This window comes from Cajanus cajan, chromosome 10, assembly GCF_000230855.2.
Source record: "Cajanus cajan strain Asha chromosome 10, NIPB_CcT2T_4, whole genome shotgun sequence".
NCBI classification, from domain to species: domain Eukaryota; kingdom Viridiplantae; phylum Streptophyta; class Magnoliopsida; order Fabales; family Fabaceae; genus Cajanus; species Cajanus cajan.
Window position 1 is genome coordinate 45,921,176 of NC_138526.1, and position 27,217 is coordinate 45,948,392.

General features: G+C 36.4%; 2 protein-coding genes and 1 long non-coding RNA gene across 4 annotated transcripts; 2 read left to right on the top strand and 1 right to left on the bottom strand.

The window, feature by feature from the left end:
* Window positions 1–3,711: 3,711 nt before the first annotated feature.
* Window positions 3,712–6,266, bottom strand: LOC109817334 (myb-related protein 2). Of its 2 annotated transcripts, none has more exons than XM_029275210.2 (6): window positions 6,056–6,266; window positions 5,885–5,961; window positions 5,194–5,248; window positions 5,029–5,113; window positions 4,849–4,918; window positions 3,712–4,691 (listed from the first exon to the last, which is right to left on the bottom strand). In XM_029275210.2, the coding sequence occupies exons 1-6, from the start codon at window positions 6,264–6,266 to the stop codon at window positions 3,945–3,947; spliced, it is 1,245 nt and encodes a 414-aa protein (XP_029131043.1). In that variant the 3' UTR covers window positions 3,712–3,944. The 2 variants fall into 2 exon arrangements, with proteins under 2 accessions (XP_029131043.1, XP_020238153.1); XM_020382564.3 differs by having other exon boundaries at window positions 5,194–5,251.
* On the top strand, window positions 4,506–7,648 carry LOC145952600 (uncharacterized). The gene is made up of 4 exons (XR_014430082.1): window positions 4,506–4,646; window positions 5,084–5,120; window positions 5,231–7,377; window positions 7,511–7,648. It is a non-coding gene; the product is annotated as an uncharacterized LOC145952600 (long non-coding RNA).
* A 14,214-nt stretch (window positions 7,649–21,862) lies between these two features.
* On the top strand, window positions 21,863–26,611 carry LOC109817338 (uncharacterized). The gene is made up of 6 exons (XM_020382569.3): window positions 21,863–22,035; window positions 22,108–22,158; window positions 22,254–22,305; window positions 22,623–22,681; window positions 23,850–23,895; window positions 24,701–26,611. Exons 1-6 carry the CDS (start codon window positions 21,952–21,954, stop codon window positions 24,814–24,816), a joined length of 408 nt encoding a protein of 135 aa, XP_020238158.1. The 5' UTR covers window positions 21,863–21,951; the 3' UTR covers window positions 24,817–26,611.
* The last annotated feature ends 606 nt before the right edge of the window (window positions 26,612–27,217 follow it).

Below are 27,217 nucleotides of genomic sequence, written 5' to 3' on the forward strand. Positions count from 1 at the left end.
ATTCATGTATGTTTAAATAAATAATTAAATTTATAATTGAAGGAATTGATGTAAATATTGTTGTTGTGGAGCGTTGCTTACTTGCTTTGGGAACTTGGTCATGCACCTCGACATCAAACCACGATAGTTGGCAGTGGTGGATTTAGGAAGTGTAGACAATTTATTTTAGAAAAATAAAAAATTAATGATAATCATTATTGTGAAAAGAAAAGAAATGAAATGTAATAAGGTGAATGAAATGTGTAATTAAATAAAATGTAAAGTACACGTAGAGCTAAAAATGAAACAAAAAGTAACATATATATGTTAGTTGGACAAAGACAAATACAAAAAACTAAATATATAACGGTTAAAATATATTTTCACTTATTTTACTTAAAATATATGTCTTATGATTTCATTTATTTTACTTTCTGTAGTTTAAAATATTTTTTTTAGTTTTTATATTTATATTTTTTTTAATTTCTTTTTAGTTTTTATCATTAATTTTTTGTATTGTGAATTAAGGTCAATCCAAGGACAAGTTTAACAAAATTTACGCTTTAAACTTCCTCAAAAAAAATATTTTATGCATAATTTAAAAGTCACTTTTTACATTCTTAAAAATTTGCTTTAAATGTTTGTCAGTAAAAAATATATAAATATAATAATTTTTTTAAGACACATCTCTAAAATATTTTTATTTTTTTTATCAAAATATATTATTATTAAGTTTAAAAAAAACCCACTTTAAGATTTTTTACGTTGTTCTTTATTTTGTGTTAATATGGTTGAGATTTTCAATTTTATATCTATGATGTCGAATTTATTTTACTAAAATTTTTGACATTTCATTTTTTTTTAAATGATGTATCCATGTAAGCGTCAAAAAATCAAATTAAGAATAATTTTAATAAAATAAATTCAAACATAAATATAATGTTGAAAACTTCTATCACATTAACTGTGATAAAAAAAAATAGCAACAAAAACTAAAAATTATTAAAATAAATAAATATAGAGATTAAAAATATTTCTTTTAAATTATAAAAATTAAAATATAAAATAAATAAAATTATAAGGATTAAAAATGTATTTTATTTAAAAATGTATTTTAGCCATACATATTTTTAGTTTTTTCAAGAGATGTGCATTTACAATCCCTTAACAACACATAGGTTCACCAGTGGCAGTTGGCATTTAACAATGTATCCTGGCTACACCTATACTTAATTGATAGGTAGATGACCAATTTTTACCTAACTTCTCTCTCATTATACAACATGAGGATCCTCCTTCGTGGGTATGGTAAAACATTAGAGTATTTGCGTGTGACCATACTCGCTAGACAACTATGAAACTTCTTCATCCCTAAGTTGTTGAAACATCTTTTCGATCAAAGTTATAAGCTCCTTTGTCCTCTTTATGTTATAGTAGAACAACTGTTAGAGGTTAAAATTGATGTATATCTTTATGATTAAAAGATCACATGAAAGTTATGTTTTAGATAGGCCTGATTAGCTTTTTTTTTTTTTATAGAATAAAATAAGTTTTTATTTTATTTTATTCTATCTATTCATTTCTCTAAATTAAGAAAACACTTCCCTATTATTTGAATGCCCAAATTAGATGTAATAGTCAAATAAGTTCTTAACAAATTGTCAAATAATGATATGTCAATAATTTATTGTCTAGGTATCCTTAATTAAGTATAAGCGTGTAACATGTGTATGCAATAATTTTTCAATAGTCTTCTGCCCTTCACTGAAAGCAACTACTTGTGAGGGTATGATATGAACAAAACCATGAATTGACCCAAAAATTTGAAACTTGTGGATTCTGGCCCATCGTGTTTTATGGATCAATAATTTCGGCTATTACGGTTTTGTGTAAGGGTGAGTAACGGGTGGGTTTGGTCGGATTCGGGTGAAAAATGTCCAATCTGTTGTAAACTGACTTTGAAAAAATGTGACCCATATCCGAGTCCGATCGACTGAGCTTTCAATTTGAGACGGTTCGAGTTGAAACAGATTCGGATTTGAGCGGGTGGGTACAATCGGATTTGAATTATTTTGTAGACTAATTTATTTTAACGAAGATGAAGCTTAAAACAATAAAAAAAATATTTTTAAAAGTGTATAAAAATAGAATGAAGGTGACAATAGATGGTGTAAATAGATTCGTAGATGAAACATTTACAAACTAAAGAAGAAAAAGTAAAAGATAACAAAATTCATAGTTGTTACATGCAAAAGAAATCTAAAGTTAGATTACAAAATCCATAAAAAATCACAGTCGCACAAGTTGTACTCAAAATGGACTAGTGTGTTAAAAAGTTGAATGAGGAAAGAGAAGATAAAATAAATATCTAAGTTATGAGAAAAAGGAAAAAAATAAGTTACAAATTGATGGCTATATTATAATTGAAATAAAGACTTTTAAGTTTGGACCATTGTTGTTTAGTTATACAAAAGTAATAAAAATTTAAACTTATCTCATTTTCGGTTGAGTTTAGTTTTTAGCGAGTTTAAAAATTCAAAACCAAATCCGCCCAATATAACCCGTATAAAATCAAAATTTTAACCCGATTTATCCATAAGACCCGTCCGAACCCATCCATAAGCAATATTTTTTATCGGATTTTTCGGATTCGGTTCGGTCTCAGCTCACCCCTAATTTTGTGCCCTTCGAAACCCAATATTTATTATCACCACATATCCTTCTTTTCAATGGTGGCAGACGTGGAATTTATGGGGCGTCCAGTTTGTACATTAGATCATGACTGTTTCACGTATACATGTGAACAACATGAACAGTTAAGAAATTTAAATAACCTATGATTACTATATACATATAGCGAACTGTCACAAATAATAACTAAAAATTAAAAAGTTGTTAATGATGGGTTAGAAGATGAAAGGTTGTGAGTTAATATCTATTAAAGAATAAAGACTTATCGTTATTATGTCAATTTAGCGTGTTAATTAAAAATCATGTAATGATTATGTGTGTTTTTTTTTTTCCATGATATGATTCAGTGAGTCAACAATCAAAGTGTTGTGTATAAGTTTCTACACACATCTCTATAATGATAAGTTATTATTTATTTTGGATTTAAATTCTCACGATTTTATCTTTAAATATTATTTAAAAGGTCTTTTAAAAACTTATGTATATATAAATTTATGTACATCTTCTTATTCAAATGATGTGAGATTTTGATTATATTTCGATACAAAAATTAATCAACTAAAGATTAATCGGTATTTAAAAAATTTTGTTAATTAATTATTATTTTAATACTAAAAAAATCGATTCTCATAACACTAAGCCTGTGTTTGGTTTCACGTTTGAAACGTGAAAAATCACGTTTAACGTGAAGTTATGTAGCTTCCATGTTAAACGTGATTTTTGAAACGTGAAACCAAACACGTACTAAATTGACCGTATATTCCAGAGCCGGCATATGTTACTCTATAATCATAATATCAATTCATGCAACTTGTGTGACAAAAGCAAAACGATCTCATCCGTTTTTTATATTCTCTTTAATTTTTTCTAACAAGAGTAACATGTAAATATTGTTAGAGGGGTGTGATGTTTATTATAAAACTACTGCCACTTTATATAATTGCGTCATTTTAATTTTAAATTTGAATAGAAGTTGAAGTGGATCTCTAGAATAATAATGCATGTTGTCTTGAATTTTGAATAAACTAGAACAAAACCTGATGTTGCTGGAGCTATCTCCTTTGTAATAATTGTAAACAAATTGATCATTGGTCTTGTTGCATCTTATTTCATTTAGCTAAAAATGACTTACATCTGGTCATTTGTTGGGTTGAAAGAAAGAGCAGCAGAAATTGTATTGTAGTAACTAACAACACAGTGTTCCTATCATCCTCCCGTTATGCTGAATCAAATTTTGAAGAAGCATAATTGCTTTCTGTATCTTCTGATTCTTCTCAGTTCCAACTGAATCTATTCAAGTCCAGTTGTTTACAAGTGGTTGCAGCTTCATTATCTCCATGAGTGTTTAGGTCCAATCTTGCTGCTGCAAAGTAAGAAGCAGGTAACATATACTCTTGAGAAATTTTTTCATTCACTGGCTTCATTGTTTCTGTCTTGATTCTGTTCCGGTGCTGGAACTCACCATTTGATTGGCTTTCTGTGATTAGTCTCTCAGGATACATGCTGCTTCCATTTTCTGTTTCTCTTTCAAGTCCAATGGACATGGATAAGTTGCTGGGACTGCTTTCAACAGCATAGCTTCTTCTTTCTTCATTCTTGCTCAATGGGGCAAGGAAGGTGTTCCTTCTCCCATCATCACACCACTTGAGTTCAGAGTTCCTAAAGTTGTTGGGAGCTTCTGTGGCCTCCTTTTGTTCCATGAATACATGGCTGTTGAAGTGTCTTAAGCCATCATTTTGTGATCTGTCACAGGACGTGAGGCAACTGTCCCCTGAGCAATCGTTTGGCTGATTGGTTTGTGTTTGCTGAGGGCAAAATCCTTGCAATTTCTTTAGTTCTGAGAATGTTGAGTTAAGGCACTGAGATGAGACTTTGGACACCAGCTCAGAGAGTTGAACTTTGGCAGCTTCAAGTCCTACTATTCCCAAATTTTGTCTGCCAAGAGTCTCTTGAGCTTTCTCCAACACAGACTGCAGGTATTTTCCTTGTGCCTCTATCCTAAGTTGCAAGTGTCTTTGTACCTGAAAGGGTTATCAGAATGATTTGTAAGAATTTGAGAAAGAATTTTGAGTCAAAAAGAAAAAAGGCATGTGCTTATCATTTGGACAGGTCACTGGTTTAGTATAATTATGGGATGGAAAATGCATGCATGGTAATTAAGTTGCTATCAAGATTTACCTCAAGTTGTTCATTGAGCCTTCTCTGCACCTCAATCTGCATCTGCAGTGCCTCGCTTATATGCAAATCTCTGGCAAAACGGTGTTGAATATTAGTATAACTATAAAATATTTAAGCAATAGAAAGTTCTTATTTAATGAGATTACATGAAGCATGTCAAAAATGTTTAGCTTTTCTTACTTGTTGGTCTGTGGTCCAAGGCTTAATTTGTTCATGTGACTTCCATTGGTTTCAGAAAGTCTCTCGGCAGTTGATGCATTTGGTGCTGAAAGGCAAGTTTAACCATCAAAAACAGCTCTTTGTTTCATTAGTAGATCAGAAAAATGAAAAGGATTGTTCTCTTACTGATTTTGTGTGTCACGTTGTTGCTTTGTCCATGCAGATTCTTGCTCAATCTGTACTTCTAGTGACAAAAGGAAAAGATCAGTAATTGCACTTGACAAGTTTAGATGGAAAATTGATTATGGGTTTGTAGCTTTGTGCATGTTATGTATGACAATTTTATTTATTTATTTTTTTCCATTAACAAATTTCCAGAATTCTATGATGCATCAGACATGATAACTTTGCAGATATATGATATATAATCTAGCCGAAGTATACAGGATAGTCATTACAACTTACAAAGTTACAAGGTCTGAAACATGAGACTAATGATTTCAAGATCATAAATGAATTAAATTTACAAATATGATCGATTATGGCGAAGCAGGGATAGATCATGATTTGTGCATGACTTCTATACACAATATATCAGGTTTCCTACGATAATTTTCGTTACATAATATAGTGTGGGAAAACTTTCATGCCAATTCCAAAACAACAAATTGATATGCAAGTTTTTTAATGTGTAACATCCTTTTTTAACTTGTATGGTTTGGAGATGAAAAATTCAGGTATCCTGTAGGTAGAGATTTTGGTTAGCAAAAACAATGTTTGATTCTCAACTTAGGAGGTACCGTGATACTAAAATTCAAATGGTTTGCAAGTTCTTATAACTAAAGTGATGCAATACAGATCCTTGATGATTTTTTACCTGAAGATGGCTCTTTAGATGATACAAGGTAAGCCCCGGAATCCCCATGAGTTTCATTACTGTTTTTGGAGTTGCCTCTGCAATAGAAAGATTGTAATAATTTGCATTAGCGAACACAAATTGTATGTTCCTCAAGATTTGAGATCCACAAGCCGATGTGTAAATACTCACTGTCAGCTCCCCCTAACTGATTGACTGCTTCTATAAACCTGGCATGAAGATCTGGTGTCCACTTTAATCTAGGCTTAGCATCAGTTGAAAGCACTAGTCCAGAATCACCAGACCCATTTCCTGTTTGAAGGAACATGTGCCTCTCAGAGGGGATTGGCATTCTGGAAGAAGAATGAATGTTTTTTCCTTGGTGTTGGTGATGATGGTACATCCCCACCTACAAAAGCCACTTATAAGCACCCCAACATATAAAAACTAACAACTTAACTCCCACTGCCGAAGACCAGTTGTGTAATTACCTGATGACTGGTATTCTCTTTATCACTTTTCTACTTATGGAAGATGAAACTAGATGAAGCTTTAAATTCAAGATTATCTGTTACTAGCCCTTATACTAACAAATAAGAGAATTTCTGAATGCTTGTTGTGCTTGTCTTGTTTCTCCTATACACACTTCTCTAGTGGAAAGCATGGTGTAACTGGTATTTATATCTGAGAGTTGGAGGGGAGCTAGTAATCAATGGAATCTTGGATAGAACCAATAGAAAACCCAATTTAATCCCTCAGTGTGGTGACATGAAAATAGATATTATTCCTTCCTACTTTTGTTCACTAGTGGACCCTATTTTCTAGTTCCATTTTCCATTCTCAGATAGTGCTGTCCATTTGAGTTCCTCTGTAATGAAACTTCGTAAATAATATTTTTTTTCCATAATAAACAACCTTTATCCACACACATTATGGGTTTCCTGTGCAGGAATTGCATATAAATCTGATCATTTTAATATTTAGATATGTATAAAAAGTAATGTGCAAATATCAATTTCCAAACTGCATTAGGTTCCAGAATTGATCCTTCAAATTTTAACCCAATATGCATTCTTATTCGTTTGCCAGGTAAAAGTGGGAATCATATGCTCACATTTGAAGGAGTATTTTCCTTTTTTTTTTCCTTTTTTTTTTCTGACTTGGTTCTAGGCTTCTAGCCCTAGGGAATCTGATATCCCTCTCGACTTGGAGTAGCCATTATTTTTGTTCTAGAGGAAGATTCTTAGAAGCCTAAATCTGTTGTTCTACAACTTGATCTTAATGCCATTTTTCAAGTCCTTCTTAAATGTACATAGTTCTTTAGTAGTTTATGGAGTTTGGTTTAATTTTATCTTTGGTAAAGTTTGCAGACAGAGACATGAAGTATGGTCTTAATTGGTTGTATATGGAGAACAATAGATGAAGGATTCCATTGACTAGAATACCATGCCATGCCATGCAAATGAAGGTTAAAAGCAATTGTTTGAAGATGCTTTTCATGGAACTGTTTGGAGGTAAGGAATAGAATAAGAACACATTCTGTTTTGTCTCCTTCAATAAGTTTGGTACTTATTCAGCCTGCACCGTTTAAAATATAAGGAAGATGGACCCTGAACTTTTCATTCTTTCTTTGGCACAAAAACACAGGCACTAGCCTCTGGAATCCTAAGCAAGAGGGACCTAATAAAAAGGGAAAGATAGAATTGTACTTGCTTTTATACTTGCATTTGGTTAAATACAGTACTGCAGCATAGGATTAGGACCACTTCCCTTGCCCTTGACTTGTACCATGGTTAATGTAGCTGATTCTTGTGTAAGAATAGGTACATTTGTCATTCCTTATGTTACCACACTTTTTTTTCCCCCTTTTTCTGTACACTTGTTCTTATCCATGGGGAACTTCCCTTTCACTAAATGGCATATACCTTGCTAAACCACTATGAAAATAATTAGAAAAATGTATTAGAATCTGATTCAGTTTTAATTAAAGCCACGCTTTCCACAGGCAATGCATGTGAAGTGCATGCAAATCTGCATTATTCATTCGGAAAGATGTAGTTGTAGTGTTGTACACTGTACTGTAATAACATTATAAGAGCAAGTAGTGTAATACTAGGTGATTAAAATTCTACGAAGAGCATTTAAATGATTAACAGCTAATACAGTATAAATTAGAGTATAACATGATATCATATACATAGCTCATAAAAATAAAAAATAAAAAAACTTGTCATCACACAAATGTAAGAGTAGAGAGCCATTTGCAAACCGTATCTGATTGATGATACCATTCATCAGGTGCTAAAGAGTTCAGTAAGATAAACATTTATGGACAAGTTATGGAAACCATAAAAATAAAAAGACCAAACGAAAGATTCCTTGAACAGTATCTTGATATCACTTCTCCTTGTTCTTGTTCTTGATTCTGATTTTTGAGAATATTTAATGCGGCCAGGAGAATCCCGAGAGACTTTGGAGAAAGTTAAAGCTGAGTTCCTAAGTAGTTTTCTTGCATGTGGATTGGAATAATTTGAGCAAGAGGATTGATTTGGTACTTTTCCGTCTTGATATCGAATTTGCTCCTTAGATGGACTTGGTATAACCACTTGGCCAGAGCATTTATTTGAAGTTGTTGTCTTGTACAGCACTACTACAAAACTTTAAAATTCATCAAAAATAAACAAAAACACTTATAAATTATAAATTTTTGGTAAACCAAAGTATCTCCGGTAGAAAGTTAAGAATTAATTCTTCAAAGTACTGAGATTTATTTAAGAGGTTGACATTTTCTAAACAATTTTTTTTTCATACACCTCATCTAAGGATCAAATTCTTGACCACATGTTAAAGGGATAAAGTTATCTACACTTATAAGTTATAGCTCTTCATGTAACTCAGAGAGGTATGCTTTTTCTTAGTATAGAATGTATCCCATCGCAAAAATACGGGAGGTGAAGTTTAATATTATACTCTCAGGTGACAATGAAAAGAACATAAGTTTAAAAAAAAATCAAAAGGAGGATGTATTGCAAGAGAATAAAGGAAACTAACCTTTAAGTTCACCTTTTGGTATTGCTTCTATCTACCAATTGGTGTTAGTCTTAAGTTCTTTCTGCATTGCATGTTTAATATTATATCATTGTTGACCATGCAATTAGAGGTTCTGTGTGGCGGGGTCAATGATCATTGATTTTTTTTATGTAATCATAATTAACCATACATAGAAAAACTTGTTGCTACAACTTTCATGTCATTTCTTTTTTAGCTGAAACCATGCTTTGATTCTGTTTGAGTTTGTAGATAGTCACAAAAAGCTACAAATTCTTCAAAACTAAATCCATTTATGGCATAACTTTGTTTTGGCAGCTTTGATATCATGTTCATTCTTGTAGCAACCTTTTTTTTTTTTTTCCATACGGATAGTCATAATTTACTTGATGCTGCCAAACTGTCCTTACACTTTTGCATCTTTAAAGAGTATGTGTTTGTACAGAACCGAGGAGTACTTATCTCTTTCTAGTAGTATCCAATTGGCTAGCTTTATCTTACAATATGGTAATGTCCCACCTGTGACATGGGACATAAATTTTTATTCTTCTTCGTTATATTTAGTTCATTACTTTTTTACATGTTAAGTTAACGTAAGATAGATTCACTTTTGAGTCTAGAAGCAGCAGAAGACACAGTGAGAATCAACTAGTAGACTAAATGGTCAATCATGAGCAAAACCATTTGTTGAGAGTTATTGGCTGTGATTTGGTTGAGAGGGCACACATGATGGCATTGGCTGAATTGAAAAAGTGAGAAATGACCACAGAATGCTATTCCTCGCGGGGAAAAGGGAAAAAAAATAAAGCAAGGAAAAGGAAAGTTTCAAAGATTCTTTGGAATGAGAATATATATGAGAATCTTAACTTAGAATAAATATTCTCAAGTAAAGAATTATGTTATTCTTCTTCTCCGGAAGCCACAAAAAATGGATTCTCACTTCCCCACCTATCTTTTTACTAATTGTAATCAGATGCTTTTCAGCATCCATTGTGACTAACAACATCTTAGTAGTACTGGTATCAATTATGGGATTTGCTATGTTTAGATGTTTTAATGAGATTTGGTGTTTACTTCAACTTTCCATCCATTCATATTTTTACATAAACTATGTTCTCTATTTGAGAAGATAATTCTATTCAAATTTAATATATTATTATAGTCAATAATTTTATTTTATCTTTTGAGTATTTTATATAGTTGTATATTTAATATTCAAATTAAAAACTATTAATTAAACAGCAATAATTCTGTCTGAATTGATTCATGTGTTTAGAGTAACTTTTCTTTCATCTAGGAAGTGACTTAGTTAGTTGACCTTTGGACTGCTCTCCTGCTAATTGATTTGAGTTTAGTTTGTACCCACTTGGATAATTCCAATACCTTTTCTACGTTTTTTCCTCCTTCTCACTTTATGTTTTTCTGATGGGATTGCCCTGGTCTCCAATTCAGATCATCAACTTTATAAGCAAATGATATTTAGTTTGATCACCTAAGTAGCAATCTATCATTTTTATAATATATGATTATACTAGATTTGATATGACAACAAATTTAATAGATGTCATGTTAGGGAGATTTATATATATACCCGTGAGAGTGAATATGATTCTATTATATAAAAGGATATGTTAAAGAATGACAGCCATTGGCAGTCCTAGACTAATTCATGGCTAAATTAAATGATTTGACAATCTCTTTGAAGTTTGAATGCATGCACTCTAAAAAAAGAGATGAAAAAAAATGATAAATGTGATTGGAACTGTAATGCAAACAGGGAAGGAAATAGATAGAAAATGAGTATAAAAAAAAAAAGGTAAAAAAAAATAAATATAAAAAATTATATTCGAATTACATATGAAAATATACATTTTTGTTGATTATGTATTAGAATGTGGAATTAAAAAACAAAGACACTTAAAAACATGCTCTTCTAAGTCCTAACACAACTGGACGGAATTTTCTTTTTTCTACGAAACCCCAACCGTGTTAGAAAAAAAAAAAAAAAAAATACAATCAGGTTTTGTGGTTTACAAAGTGTTTTGCAGTTCCCAAGGAAAATGTTTAATTCATACTCCCTTTATTTTTTATTATAAGAAAAAATATATACATATTTTTTTTATAAAAATATATAAATAAATTTAACTATTTTTTGTATCAATATTTTTTAAAATATATTTTTTAATCTATGATATTTTAGTTGCGCTTTTTTTTATATTTATAATAAAGATAATTTAGAAAGGATCTTAAAAATACAAAATCTAATATAAATAACTAATTTTTTTAATATATATATATATATATATATATATATATATATATATAATTAAAACATAGAGAGAGTATGCAGTTACGGAAGATTATATTTTTTAATAAAGGCCAGTCATAAATTCACAACATAAGTTGCTGGTGTAATCATTTTTCAGCACAATGTGAAGATTTCAGTCATTTATTTGATGAACACAGCGATGCTCAAATTAATTTATTCAATAAAAAATTTGTGCATGAAGTATATAGCCATTGCTATCAGGAATATGGACTTTGCACCAAAGCGATCGATAGTAGCCTCAATTAATTTATGAGTAAGTCTATTATTACCGTAACTTTCACAATTTAACAAAATGGGATTCTTGATGATTTTCCTTTTTATTCCGTGGAGAAGAGAAAGATAAGGAATGAATAAAATAAGAAATAGAATACGAGAGTTTTTATATAAATTTAATGGAAAGAAAAAAAAAAACTTGTTGGATTTTTAGTTCCTTCTTATGTGAAAAATAAAGCTTATTTCTATATAATTTTATATATCCTTTTGAGAAACCAAAAAATAAGGAATTTCGGAGAGAAATTTAACATTACTTCTACGCGATAAATTTTTTTTTTTGAGTAAATTATTAAAAGAGTGTTTAAAATATTTTTTAGATAATTATTATTATTGTATTACTATTATATTTTTAATGGAAATTATTCATTTTATTATCTAATTATGATTACATAAAGTGTGAAAAAAGTTAGATTCATGAATAATAATTTATTCTTTGATCTTGTATCAGACAATTTTATTTATTATCTTTCCTAACAATTCTTATTATTATGTTTTTTTTTGTTTTTTAAACTATGTTAAGAGTCAAGAGTCTATGAAAACTAACAACTTAAATATTATAAGGATGAATTATATGTAATGTTTCGTGTGTTATTATTTTGTAATTAAAATTAAAATTTTATCATAATAATTTTATGATAAAGATCAACATTAATAATTGACATTGGTTATTGCAATTTTTAATTATAGAATATCAACAAAAGTCAGTTCAAATATTGCACCTGAATTTTGGGCATGCTAAAACGGATTTGAAATAAAATACCTTGAGACTAATTAAATAAACACTATTTGAATAATAAAACTTTTATTTAATTATAAATGTATCATATATTATTATCCAATCACAATAATTGTATATAAGAATCAAAATTAAAAAAATCACAATAATTGTATATGATAAGATTAGTGAATTTGTAATAATTAGGGAATTTTAATTGATTAATGTTGTAAAAATCTTTACACTGTTTATTTATTTATTTTTTCTTGTAATAAATTCGTTCCATTTTACAAAATCATTCTTATCAACCCAGTCCACAAAAGGAAAAAGTTAGCATCGGAGACGGATAAGACCGATGGCATTAAAGTATGGAAATTATTTTCTGCTTTGAATTGGACTTTGTATTTCATCTATTGGTCCACAGATGACAAGGAGGGTATATTTAATAGAAGTAACTCATTTGAATTATTTTATGTATTGAAAAGTGTAAATTTTACAATATGTCATATTAAGTAATTTAAACACAAATTTATTTTAATAGTAAAAATTTTAAAAAATTAAGTTTTTATAGAAAAAAAATTCTTCTAATTTTAAGCCTAACGACTTTTTTTTTTTCCTCCTCAGCCATCACTTTTTTCCTCATACTCTCTATTTTTCTCTGTCTCATTCTCTTCCTCTCACATTTTTCCTTTTTCCTCCCCTCATCCTCCATCTCCCCACCACCCACTTCTCAGCGCTTCTATATGGCGTTGCTCGTGTGCCGCACCTGGTGGGAGGCACTGTGGCCATTGCAAGAGGTCATGGTGATGCTCCGGTAAGGCTCTCGACACTTTTAATAAAGTCGTCATGTGCGGCTTTGCTCTCGCTGTCAAACCCGCGCCTCTGCAACCCTACCCTTGCCGTCAAATCCCACGCCTCTACCATCAAACCCCACTCTGGCCGTCAAACCCCGTGTCTCCGCAGTCAAACCTCGCGCTCTACCGTCCACTCTTGCTCTGCTGATCTCTTCCCCCACCAAAATTTGGTAAACAACAGTTGCTTGCACAAGTAACTTTCTCTCTTCTTCAGGCAACTCGTATTGCCACATAGGAGTGCTCCAATAGGAAGAAACTGTGCCTTGAAACAATAAATGGGACAAGCAACTTCCATTGAAGTTGTTCTTAAAATTTCATGAAAACTACTAAAATCTAATCATTAGTGTTCTTACCGAAAATCTGCTGTAGAGCTGATCTGCTAGGTAAGATCGGTGAGCCTCCTTCGCTGGTACGCTTGATGCTCCAAGATGGGGGTGGTACCTGCAAAAGAGACTCTGATGCTAAAGTTAGTGTTTGTGTGAGTATTAGTCTCGTATAAGTAATGCACGTACCTAGGTGTGAATTAGGGTTGCTTTGGGCCTTGGGCCTGAGATGAGGTGTAATATGATTAGATAACGGACCTCGTCTGGGGCGAGATCCTCGGGGATCAGTTATGATTCGCTTAAATACCGAGCTGATGTCACGTGGTGCGTGTCCGAGGTCAGCTTGCGTTATGGTGCCGAGCTCGGAGCTCGGTTACGCAGTACAGATAGTACACTAACCCCCCGAGCTCCGAAGACCGTAGGTCGAGGAGTTAAGATGCCATGTGTTGCAACTGTCGCCTCGTTCTCGAGAACGTGCAGGCGGCGTGGTAACAAAATTGTATTTTTATCTGTTTGATGACGTGGCCTCTTTGGGCCGATGTCGTATTCCGATGTTCATATTTCATGGCCGAGCTGAGGAACTCGGCAATGATGAGTTTACTGCTTGGTCAGGCTGGTAAACCTTTGATTGAGTCAATAGATTGGTGAAGGACAAGTCGACAACTTGGCTGGCCAGTACACTTGCCCCCCAAGCACCGAGTGATGTAAGAGTGAAGGGGTTTCTGAGGAGCTCCCAAATTTGTTGTTTGAAGGTTCGAGCTCGACCTTGGTTAAGAAAATGTGATCTCAAGGTTCGGACTCGACCTTGGCATATCAAGGTTCGAACTCGACCTTGGTTAAGAAAATGTGATCTCAAGGTTCAGACTCGACCTTGGCATATCAAGGTTCGAACTCGACCTTTGTTAAGAAAATGTGATCTCAAGGTTCGGACTCGACCTTGGCATATCAAGGTTCGAACTCGACCTTGGTTAAGAAAATGTGATCTCAAGGTTCGGACTCGACCTTGGCATATAAAGGTTCGAACTCGACCTTTGTTAAGAAAATGTGATCTCAAGGTTTGGATAGTACACTAGCCCCCCGAGCTCTGAAGACCGTAGGTCGAGGAGTTAAGGCCGAGCTCGCTGGGAGGAGGTGACCTATCGCGTACGTTTGCTTGTTGTGGTGACATGTGTCGCGACTGTTCATTTCCCGGAAACGTGCAAGTGGCGTGTCATGGGAAATGACGGTTATGCAATGATGAATTTGCGATTAATTGCGTTGTCAGGCGTGCCCTTAGGTTGACACGTGGCATGACCGCTTTGAATTTTGGGAGAAAACTTTCTTTTCTCTCATACGCGCCTCTTCGCTTCTCACTTTGCTCACTTTTCGCTTTTTCAGCTTCTTGCGTGCGCTGTTCCTCTCGTTTTTCTGCTCGTCTTCGATCTCCATTTTCTCCGTTTCCGCCATCGTTTCTGGTAACCCAGTCACTGTTAGGGTTAATTTCTGAGGGAGAGTACCAGGTACTTCCTTTCTACAGTCTTCTTTTTCCTTCTTTCCCAACCTTCTTCAAGTCTTTCTTGTCTTTTTCATGGCTGGGGGAAGTAGTGTCGGTTCTTCTGCGCCTTCTCGGGGCAAGGCGCGTGGTAAGGCGGTGGCTACCGGGAAAGCCGCCGCCGAAAAGAGGGATCCGCCCCGGGGCCCAAAGCCGGGCATTCCTGGCTATGACTGGGTCAAGTGCGAGGTGGGGGGCATCCAAAGTGTCTTTCAGACCTTTCTTGAGGTCAATAGGATCGCCAGGTCGTGCAGGGTTTGCGATCCTTCTATCTCCCGAATGATCCGGCTTGAACCCTGTCAGGCTGGTGAGGGTGTGTACATGGGGAAGTCTACCGATTCTCCCCATTTCTATATGTACTATTGTTTCTTTAGGGATTTAGGTGTCTATCTTCCTTTCACTCAGTTTGAGTGTGATTTTTTGAACCATGTCAACGCGGCTCCTTGCCAGTTGCATCCCAATAGTTGGGGTTTCTTGAGGGCTTTTCAAGTCTTGTGTACAGTTTTAGGGATAGAGGTATCCCTTCCCGTCTTTCTTCATTTCTATCAGTTAAAGTTAGGCGTTCCGCCATATGGCATTCTGTCCTTGAGTGGGAGTAGGGATGGGGGTTTGTTTACCCTCTACTCCCAGTCATATAAAAATTTCAAGCAAGAGTTTTTCCGGGTTGCCCTTGTGAATGTTGACCCTTTGGAGGATGGGGCGTTTTATTTCGGCGGGCTGCCGAAATTCCCTTTCTACTGGTGCCCCAAACCGTCTAGGTTTCATGGGGTAGGCCAGGTGAAACTGACGGCCTCGGAGGTGGCCGCTATCGACAACCTCACTGCACTTCCTCGCCCGCTGGATTGCAAGCTCGTTCTGTCGCTTGCGAGCTCGACATACAGGGAGAGGGGTTTGAAGAGTGAGTATTTTGTTTTTTGGTGGCTTGGGGTTTGTGTAGCTTTCTTTTGCTGATGTGTTTTGCTTCTTGTCTGTAGGTATCATGGGGAAGAATTTGTGGCGCGAGCTCAAGCATCGCTACAATGTCACAGAACTCGAGGTCCCCGAGCCTCAAGAGGAGGATGTTCCCCCTCTAAAGGTCAGCCGAAAGAGGAAAAGGGGAGCTAAGGAGGTCGGGGGGACCTCTACCCCTGCGGACGCCGAGGAGGTGACCTCCACGACCGTTGATGCGAGTGCGGTGGACCTTACTGAGAGTCCACCGCCCAAGGAGGCCCCTCAGGTGGCTTTTGAGGAGGTGGTTTCGGCTGCCAAGGTGGCGATTCCAGCCACTAAGCAGATCGCCCAGGCTGCTGAGGTGGTGAAAACCCTGTTACTGTTGCTTTTTTAATGTCGTTTATTGTGTTTTTCTGTGTTCTGACCTGGGGCCGTCTGTCGTAAGAGGGAGATACCGCCGAGGCGGCGACGCAGGCTGCTGGGGGGGTCGCCCAGGCTGCCGAGGTGGCGGTTCCGGCCACCGAGCAGGTCGCTCCTGCTGCTGAGGTAAGTAGTATTCCCTGACTTTCGTGGTTTCTTGTTTGTCATCTTATCTTTTTTTTGACATGGGGCTGGTTTCCGCAGGTGAGGTCGGAGGTTCCCTCGTCCCCCGCTGCAGCTTCGGCGCCGCCGTCTGGCTCGTCACAGGGGGCTTCCCGGAGCCGATACTTGGCCCATCGCTTCGGGGGGGCCTTCCAAAGGTGCGGCTGGACCATGTGAGCGCCTCGGCCGACCTGGACTCCCTGTGGAGCTCGGGGGTGACCACTAAGAAGTTCTTCCCTCAAGGTTCGTTGAGCTTCGAGGACCAGGGGCTGATAGAGGAGGTCGGCCCCGAGGATAGTTTCGATGCTGCTCAGGTCCTGCTGCAGAGGGCTATGGGCATCCTAGGCCACTGGAAGCCGAGGTGGGTCAAGCAGCAGGAGGACCTGGCCAAGCAGCAAGAGGAGCTGGCCAAGCTGAGGGGCCGACTTCAACCCTGGAAGGATGCAAATAAGATCCTGAGGGAGGAGAACAAGGCTCTCAGTGTTGCTGTTGGTGAGGCGAGGCGGCAGGAGGTGGAGCTTCGGTCTGCGCGGGGCGATCTTGCAAGGGTGCAGAAGTCTCTTGAGATCGCTTTTACGATCCAACGAGGCTTATGCTTCCCAGGTGGGGGAGTTGCAAGAGCTCGCCGCCTTCTCTCGGCGTCGCGCTCGCTCTTTGGAGGATGAGGTGACGTCTTCTCCCAGCCAAGTGCGGGCTCTGGAGGACGTTGTGACCTCTCTTAAGGGAGAGTTGGCGGCGGCGGTTGAGGAGCGCCTCCATAGCGAGGTCATTCTTGGTGGCCGTGAGGACGAGATTGCCCCCTTGAAGACGGAGCTCGCGGAGCTGGCGGCGGGGAAAGCGGCCACGGAGAAGAGGCTCGCGGAGGTTGAACGCTCTGTTGTGATGGAGCATAAGAGGGGCTTTCAAAAGGCTGCTCGTCAGGCACGTCTCCTGGCTCCCGGGTTCGACTTCTCCTCCTTGCATGTGGAAAAGGTCATCCGCTTTGGGAGGCTGGTCAGGGAGGATGATGTCGATGACAGTTCGAGTGGAAATGCCTCAGCCTAGGCCGTTCTTGTTCTCTTTTTTGCTTTATGTTTTCCTTTTCCTGACTTTATGTATTGAACCTTGGAAACTTTGCTTCTATGTATATATGTGTTTTTCTTCATCTGCGACTTTGTCTGATTTTCGACACTTGCGTGCTTTGAGACATATGTTTGATGTCCCTGGTATGCTTTGGATTCGGCCTAAGTTTGAGTGACTCATTGAGAGTTCGCACTCGTCGCTAGATTAATATGTTAGGTTTTGTATCCGATCATAGGTGAGGGTGTCGGGGTTTGAACTCGACCTCAACTTTGAGGGAAACGATTGAGTTACGCTTGTGCTCGATTTTCGTTGTGTATGCATTCTAATGTCTGTTCTCTGAAACTTTCATGAGGGTGCGGATTTGACCTTGATAGCACGAGGTTCGGACTCGACCTTAGGTTTTCATGGAGGTTCAAGTTTGACTTTCAATTTGAAACGATTGAGCTGAGGTTCGTACTCAACCTAAATTTTGAGTGAAACGATTTGATTAAGGTTCGAACTCAACCGTTAACGAGAGTGCCGAGGTTCGTATTCGACCTCGGATTATGTGGTTCGAATTCGACCTTAGAGCTTCGTGAGGGTTCAAACTTGACCTTAATAAACCGAGGTTCGAATTCGACCTTAGATTTTCGTGATGGTTCAGACTTGACTTTAATAAACCGAGGTTCGAATTCGACCTTAGATTTTAATGAAGGTTCAAATTTGACCTTAATAAACCGAGGTTCGAATTCGACCTTAGATTTTAGATGAACTATTTAATTAAGGTTCGAACTCGACCTTTAGCGAGAGTGTTGAGGTTCGTATTCGACCTCGGAATTTGCATTTGTGCGTTTAAGGTTCATTTTCGTCCTTTATATAAGCAGAAAGATAAGAGTATGGATTGAGCAAAATGAGTAATTTTATTTATTATGCCTGTGTGCCTCGTTAAAAACCCTCGTAGTCAAAGACTGGGGCGGGAAAAGAGTGCACAACTTTGTTCAAACTGAAAAAAGAAATGAAACTTAAGAAGCTGCGGTGGGGGGATCCCCCTTGCTTTGCTTGCTGGACGAGGAGACCTTCAGACTCTCGGCATAGCATTGCCAAGCCGTTTTCTGATTAGCCTTGACGGAGATGATTTTACCGTCCTTGCCCGGGAACTTCATGGTGAGGTGTGGGGTTGACACTACCGCTCCGAGTTGGTTTAAGGTGGGCCTTCCGATGATGATGTTGTAGGAAGTGTTGGCTTCCACGAGGAGGTATCGGACCATGACCCGCCTTGTATCCAGTGGTGTTCCGAAAGTTGTCAGTAAGTCTACGTACCCTCGAGTATGAACTCGCTCTCATGCGAAGCCGACTAGGGGCTCAGTGTGAGGTTGTATGAGAAAGTGGGGGACGTCTAGTTTGAGGAACGTCGGCCAGTACAGGACGTCGGCCGAGCTCCCCTAGTCGATGAGTGCTTTTTGCACCTCCCAGTTGGCTATTTCTACGACGATGACCATGGGGTCATCTTGGTTAGGGCTGACGTCAGCGTAGTCCTCGTCAGAAAAAGAGATCGGCGATGAGTTTTGATGCGGGGCCGAGGTGGTAGAGTGGACGCAGTTGATGCTTCGCAGGTGTCTTCTTCGAGCCGAGCTGCTGGCGCCTCCCCCTGCAAAGCCACCCGCAATTGTGTTGATTACTCCCCGTAAGGGAGCCGACTCTGTCTCTTGGCTTATCTCGGCTTGTACTGCGCCGCTAGTATTTTGATGGGAACCCGGGTGTGGGTCAGTGCGAGCTCCCGAACCACGGCCTCTGCCTCGTCCCCGACCACCGTAGCCGCCTCGGTTACCCTGCTGTCGCTGGACGTACTGGCCGAGGTGGCCTGCCTGAATGAGTTCTTCGATATGATCCCTGAGTGTGCAACACTCCTCTGTGGTGTGACCATGGTTCCTGTGGTACCGGTAGTGCTTGGACTTGTCGGCGCTGTTGGGAGTGTGGCCTGGCGATGGAAGGGCGAGCAGGTTGTTATTGGTGGCTTCCTCCAGGATGTGGACTCTAGGTGCGTTTAGGGGAGTGTAGAAGTCGTATCTCCCTCCTCTGTTTGCCCTAGTTGACTTCTTGAACTGGCTGTCGTTGTTGACTTTTATTTTGTCCTTATGCCTTTGTTCTGACTTTGCTGGACCTTTTTCGCGAACCTGGTCACGTAAAACGGAGTGTTCCTCCATCTGGATGTACCTGGCCGCGCGAGCGCGAAGCTCGTCCATATCACAGGGGGGGGGGGGTCTCGACATAGGCTGTCGACGAAGGGGCTGACTTTTAGGGCCATGAGCATGGAGTGCAGGGCAACCTCAGGGTTCAAGTTCTAGATCCGCACCGAGATGCTGGAGAAGCGTTCCATGAAGGTTCGTAGAGGTTCATCGTCATTCTGCCTGAGGTTGGCCAAAGCGGTCGAGGTTGTGTGATGAGGTCGGCTTGTGGCGTATTGCGCCATGAATCGCCGGACCAGGGTGCTGAAACTGTCGATGGACCCAGCGGGTAGCTGGGTGTACCAGTGGAGTGCGGCTCCTTTGAGCGAGGTCGGAAAAACCCTACACAGGATAGCGTCACTGTTAGTGTAGAGGTTTACCTGGGTTGTGTACAGGTCAATGTGCTCATTGGGGTCCGTCGTGCCGTCATAGCGGTCGAGATGGAGAGGTTTCCATCCACGAGGGAGTGGGGTCTTCATGATGTCGTCCACAAAAGGATGTCGGCGGAAGGTTTCTTGGCCTTCTGTGGCATGAGTGGGTGCTCTGCTGGCGTCTAGGCCCGACTTGTGCGTCGATGCATGAGATCGGTGCGTGGCGGGTCATGAAGTCGGTGCCCTAGTCGCAGTCCGGGATTGAGAGACTGAGTGCTCCTCCTCTCCATTATGGTTGCTCGTATGAGGAGGATGATCGGAGTGGTGTCGAGGGAGTTGAGCGCGGATTCGCTCGTTCTCGGCGCGTAGCGCCGCCAGGTCGGCCTCATTAGCGGTACACATTGCCGCTAGGTCAGTGTCGTGCTTGGCACACATGTTTTGTAGGTTGACGGCATGTTGCTGCCGCATCTGTTCGATCCGGTCGATTAGTCTCCTCAACGCTGCTTCGTTATCCATGGTGGTTGAGTGGTTTGCGTCGTCTGTTGTGCGTCTACTATGGCTTCTGGTGAAAACCATAAGCGTGGCCGATAAGAGCTGTCTTGATCGGCCCCACGGTGGGCGCCAAATGTTCTTACCGGAAATCTACTGTAGAGCTGATCCGCCAGGTAAGATCGGTGAGCCTCCTTCGCTGGTACGCTTGATGCTCCAAGATGGGGGTGGTACCTGCAAAAGAGACTCCGATGCTAAAGTTAGTGTTTGTGTGAGTATTAGTCTCGTATAAGTAATGCACGTACCTATGTGTGAATTATGGTTGCTTTGGGCCTTGAGTCTGAGATGAGGTGTAATATGATTAGATAACGGACCTCGTCTGGGGCGAGATCCTCAGAGATCAGTTATGATTCGCTTAAATACCGAGCTGATGTCACGTGGTGCGTGTCCGAGGTCGGCTTGCGTTATGGTGCCGAACTCGAAGCTCGGTTACGCAGTACAGATAGTACAATTAGCATATTTTTAGTGAATTAACTTATTAGACTTACTTTTTAAAAAAATTATTGTTTTTTTTAATCACGTAATTTTTACTTATACTTTAATTGAAGATCCAAAAAATCGAAGAAAATAAGAGAATAAAATTAAGTAAAAAATACATAAAAATTGACATTTTGAATTATATTTTATATAGTTATATTTTTATGTAAAATAAATAATATTATAATTACCATTTTATCTCTCTTTATATTGAAATGATATTATATTTTTTTAATATAATATAGTTGCATCTGATTATGTCATTTTATATAGCGAATAATTAATGTAAAAAAAAATATTAAATGTTAAACAATTATCATCATTGGTGAATTGAAAAATAGAGACCTCTCTTTATTCATATTTTCATCTTTTTTCCTTTAGATCTTTTTTTTTTTATATTCTCAAAAAAAAAAAAAAATATATATATATATATATATTATTAAAGTAATTATAATAATATTTCTGGAAGTTTATTATAATTACACATGGGCTCCTGCCGCTCCACTATTTAAAAACATTACTTTGATATTCCTTTTTTGTAATATCATTATTAGTTGTTCATTTATTTTTTAAATTATTTTTTTTATACAAATATGATTTTTTTTATTAAAAATCCCGTGAGTGGAAAAATAAATGAAATTAATAGTATTTGCCAGGAATGTAACAAGGTAACATTTACATGGGATAGAGAAGTGTTTGTATAACATAAAAAACAAAAAACCGAGGTGCATGTGTAATATAGAGAAAGTTAAGGAGTATCCTATTAATGTGTTTGATAATGAAGATGAAGTGTGTGTGTTGGGTTGGGTTAGGTTAGGTTAGGTTAGGTTATTGTATGCCATGAGCATGGAAGCCTCCGAACTGAGCAGCAGTAGTGAAGACATTCGATGCCATCACTGCGCAGGACCTCTCTCCAACCAGATGGTATATTAATATTACTATTCTATTCTTCCTTATCAATTTTATGCTCCTTTTTAACATTCCACTTTTCTTCAGGAAACCACTCACTGGACCGTATCGCCTCTTATCAGGGATAGCTTTTCTATGGTAATTTCTTCCCACCCACTTCATTGTACTCTTCCATATATTCATGGCTCTGCGAAATTTTTTATCTTTCTTTCTGGGGTTTCAATACTCTGCAGATTGGTTCTGCGGTTGGCGGCACTGCAAGTGCATTTTATGGATTCAATCTCGGTATGCATTCTTCTTTCTCACTGTTTATACATTTTTATGAGCATATATGGATTTAATCAATTTTTTTATTGGTTTGTAAATTTTAATTGTGCAAATTTTCATCTTCCAAACTGAGGATTAATTTTTAATATTTGGAAACTGAACTATTAATTTAAAGCATGAAACTCTATAAACCTGTATTTATACTTCTTTTCTTAGATCATTGCACCATTACACTGAATCTTCCAATCTTTGGGACTTAATGATCATGCCCATGAAGCTCACGTGTTTTCAATTTTATAATGTATTCAGAAGCAATTTTTGGTTCTCTAATGCAGTTATGCCGGTTGTCCAGAGAAGGATAAAGGGACCCATGTGGTTGCATTTTCTCATTGGTGTAAGTTCGTTTGTGCTTTATATTGCTTTTGTTTTTAGCTTTTGTTCACTCATTTTTACTAGTTTGTGGCTTTTTGCAACACTAGTTCATTGATTTCTACAGATTCAATGCTTTGGAGATGTAAATCTTTGACTATTGAACTCTTAGGTTATAAAATTAAGCATCCTAAACAATTCATACTATTTCATAGTATTCCGTTGTATGACTTGGCACATAATATCATGTTTTTAAAAATGTTACCATATATGAACTTCGAGTTTTGCTTTCATTTAATAAGAAATCATGGATAGATTTCTTAATCAAGATTCAAAAGTCTTTCCTTCTTCCTTATTATCCTCCTAAATCCTAATGAATGGCAAAATGATGCAGTTGATGTTGGCAACTTTATTTAAATTCTTAAATATACAAAAGAGAACCATTTGGCCCCTAAAATAATTCTTGCAAGGTATTGAATCATTCTCGCATATTTATGACATTGTTAGACATTTAACCGTACCCTGTAACCTTTCATGTATTGTTAAAGGTACAGCCCCTGTGACTTAGACACCTTTGTTTCCTCTGCTGATCTAGAATCATTTTGCCACTTTAGATAGAAGTAAAATGACTTGCATCATTCATAGGTTCATTCCTGCCGTGTTTCTACACGTAATTCTTTGATGTCTAAATTTTGGACTAGATAGATAGTGAATTTTCACTATTCAACAGGGGAAATGATAATTTTGGGAAAGGGGTTGGGGGAGGTTAGACTTTTGTGTATCATTATTTAAGCAGCTTTTTAAAAAGTTGCTTTTATGCATCCATTTTGAACTTCTTTGTCTGAGGAAATTTTAGTTACAACTTCTAAAGCTGTTGCGTGCACCATCTTGGATCTTCGTTGTTATCCATTTTGGACTAGTCTTGTTTTGATGCATACATGATACATTAATCTTAATGCTGTTTTATCCCCTGTAAATTCAGCTGGACTCATTTCTTCTTTGTTTAATTGTGTAACTTGTATCATTGGGGTAGCAATCACTATATTGTGCTATCTTTTTGGATTGACGTTTCATAGATGTTGAAGCATTATAGAACTTTCACTCATATAAGTTGAACATTTGAATACTACGTGCATTCTTGATTCAGTCAACTTTTTTGCTGTCATACTGACATAAACCTCTCTGCAATTCAGGCACCACCAGTGATAGTATTCTCTTCAGCTTGTGCAGGACTGGCAGGTGAGTTTCTGAACATGTTGTTATACTCTGCTTGTACACTCTGTTGGTCTTTGTTTTCAGTTTTAAGGCTGAAGAATGTGTAACTTTGTAGGCCATGTTTCACAAAACTCGCAAGAATTTGTTGTGTTCAAAAGTGAAAAAACTAATGCAACTTAATGTCCTTGTCTTGATTTGTTTGTTTATATGGAGTTAACAATTCTATTACTACCTCTCTGTCCCTAATTATAAGACTCTTCCATCTAAATGACACTCTTTAAGTAAATTAGTTAATTTAATTAAGAACATTAAATTTGTCAATAATTTAAACTAATTTTTCAAAACTAACCTTCTCTCTTTCCATGTAATCATTTCTCACTTAATTAATATTTGGAAGAGATGGATATCTGTGTCTATTTATCTATTTATCTTTTCCAATCCTAATAATAGATAGAAAATATTTATTCAATTAATTTCAAACATTTATTATGTTTTGTTTAAAAGAATCGTTAATTAAATAATGGTATTTTAGAGAAAAATAATTTATACAACTGACAATTAAAAGAGAGTCTTATGAAAAAAGACAAACAAAATAGTAGAAAGGTCTTATATATAGGGACGAAAGTTGTAATATATTTGAATAGTCTTTACTCTCGATTCACGCAGTAAACTTTTTAAGTTGTGGTTTAGTTGATTGAAGAGTAGCTTTGTCTTTATCTTGTTACCATCTGACAATTCAAGTCATGAATGTCTTCATTTATAGGAAGAGTTTGTCTCATCCATATGCGGATGTACCATGTTGATCACAGTTTCATTTGCATAACTGCAGGTGGGGCTGTTCCTGCTGCAGCACAACTTGTTTCCTCGTCTTATAATGCAGCATACTCAACTTCTACCTTACCTCCGCCATCAAAGGATGGAAATATTCAAAAGTCAAGAAAATGATATAATATGCTTTCATTCTCTGATCACGCATTCATGATGAGTGTGCTGAGAGTTTTGTTTTTCATGTGTAAATACTGCTCTTGAACTCAGTATGTTTGGATGAGAGGAAAGATAATAGAAAGGGAAAAAAATACATAGATAACAATGTTTTTTATTTTGTTTGACTGAAGAGGATGTAAAAGAAAAATAAAGAAAAAAAGTTGATTTCTATATTTTTTTTATTACTTTTCAATTCAAAATTTAAAGTTTTACCCCCCTATTTCTACGATTTTTCACCTTACATACTTTGAGTTAGTGTTTCAGTATGTAATTTCAGCTCCTGTAAACTGGTTCATTAGATTAGAGAGGATAGGAAATTGGTTTTGGTAGTAACTAATAGTCAGAAATAAAAAAAACAAAAAAAAAAAACCTACTAGTTACTGATAAAATAAAATAGTTTAGAAAATATTCCAAAAATAGTTTTTTACAATTTCTTTTTCCAGAATTTATCTAATAAAAGTTTTTCTTAATATAATTTGGACTCCCCTCATTTTATTTTATTGCATTTCGGAGTCTCATTTAATAAAGGCTCATTCATGTCATTATTTTTCTTTGCTCCCATAACACATTGTTGTTTTGCAATAAATAATTTAACCACGCGGTTGTCTTTCATTTCCAATTTCACGAATAAGTACAAATAGAATTGCACGGAAAATTAGAAAAAAACGTAATATCTTCTATAATTTATTGCAATAAAAAAGAGAAAGAGAATAATTTGTTATAAATAGAACTCTGATGGTTACACATTGCAATATAATTACCAAACTTTTTGCTTCAAGTTTAAGAATATTAATTTACGACATAAATTTATTTTATAAACTATTATATTTAATTGTCTTAAAATAATAAAACTATTATTTTTGGTTTTCTTGTTTTTTTTTTTTTTAAATTACATAACTTTTTCCATTTTTTAATCATATTCGTATATATATAATTTAGAAATAAAGAGAGGGTTGATTTTATAGTAAGGGTAGTTTTGGAATAGGAGAAAGAGAGATTTGGTATTTAAACAGAGCACAAACCCTAAGCAGAAGCTCAAAACTACTTGATCTTATCTGAGCAGAGGAAGCCACGGCGCCTCTTCTTTTCCCCTTTCACCGCTGCGCACACGGTGACGGCGGAGCCTCCGTGATTGGCGGCTCTGCCCCCTGACTCTGACTCAGCGCGACTGAAAGGGGCAATTCGCCGTTGGAACCCTGCAATGAAGACTGCCCGCGGTCAGAGCCCCTTTCTTTGTTTCTCATTGCTTCGGGCAGTGATGGCCACGCGGGCTTCCCTATTTTATTCTTTGCTTTCTTTTATTTTAAATTCTCCATGTTGTCTTATTTTCGTCTGATTTTCACGTTTTTCTGCATTTTTTTGTGTGTGGATATAATGATTATTTACTTAACGTATTATGTTCAGTTCAACTATTTTGTTTTAAATTATTTGTTCCTTTTTTAAGCGATTATACAAATGTGTATTATTATTATTATTATTATTATTATTTTAATTTTATTTAATCATTTATTTTTTCTGTTCTCTTTGGTTGTTGATTAATTGGTTTGACAGGTTGAAGAGACTTTCTTGCGATGTCCTGAGACAAAGTTTAATGCCTAATCTTTTAATTTTGGATCTGTATTGTTAAGGTTGTACTCGCCAACCTGACTACAATGTAATTTTGTTGCTTCCTATTTATATGCTCCATTATTAGTGTATATGTTAAGCATAATTATTAGATTTTTATTACAGTTTATGGTAGAATTTTTACTGTTTATGGGCTGATAGCAATTTATGACTTGATTTATTTTTCTACCAGACAATAAACCCTCGAATCGAGGTATATTTCTACCAGCATGAACTCTCCTGGATTTAAAAAATAATTTCGAAATTTATAAATTTAAACACTTGTAAAAATTGATTATGCCTCCGGTTAATTTTAAGGATAAATAACAAATTCAGCAATATTCATAGAACTTGATTTATATAGTGACTCAATACAATACAATCTAAAATAGGTTCAAAAGCTCTCTTGCTGCGGGGTAGATACCGTTCAAAATAACATCAATCGCAATCAAGCAAGGAAGTCCTAAAAAGAAATAAATTAAGAGTGTGTACGGAAAAATTATGAATTATGAAAATTAGATTATTTTAATAAATGATTATTGTTATAGTTGAAATAAATTTTTGTTTATATAAATTTGATGAGAAGTAATTTTGAGATATTAGTTTTAAGGAATATTTAATTTTATTTAAATACAGTAAATAATTGATTTTCATACAGTAAACTATTTTAAATGAATTTTTTATTTTAGTAAAAAATATTTAAAGTCTTTTTTAAAAATAATTCAATTTTTTAAAAAGATAAACCGTAGAATTATAA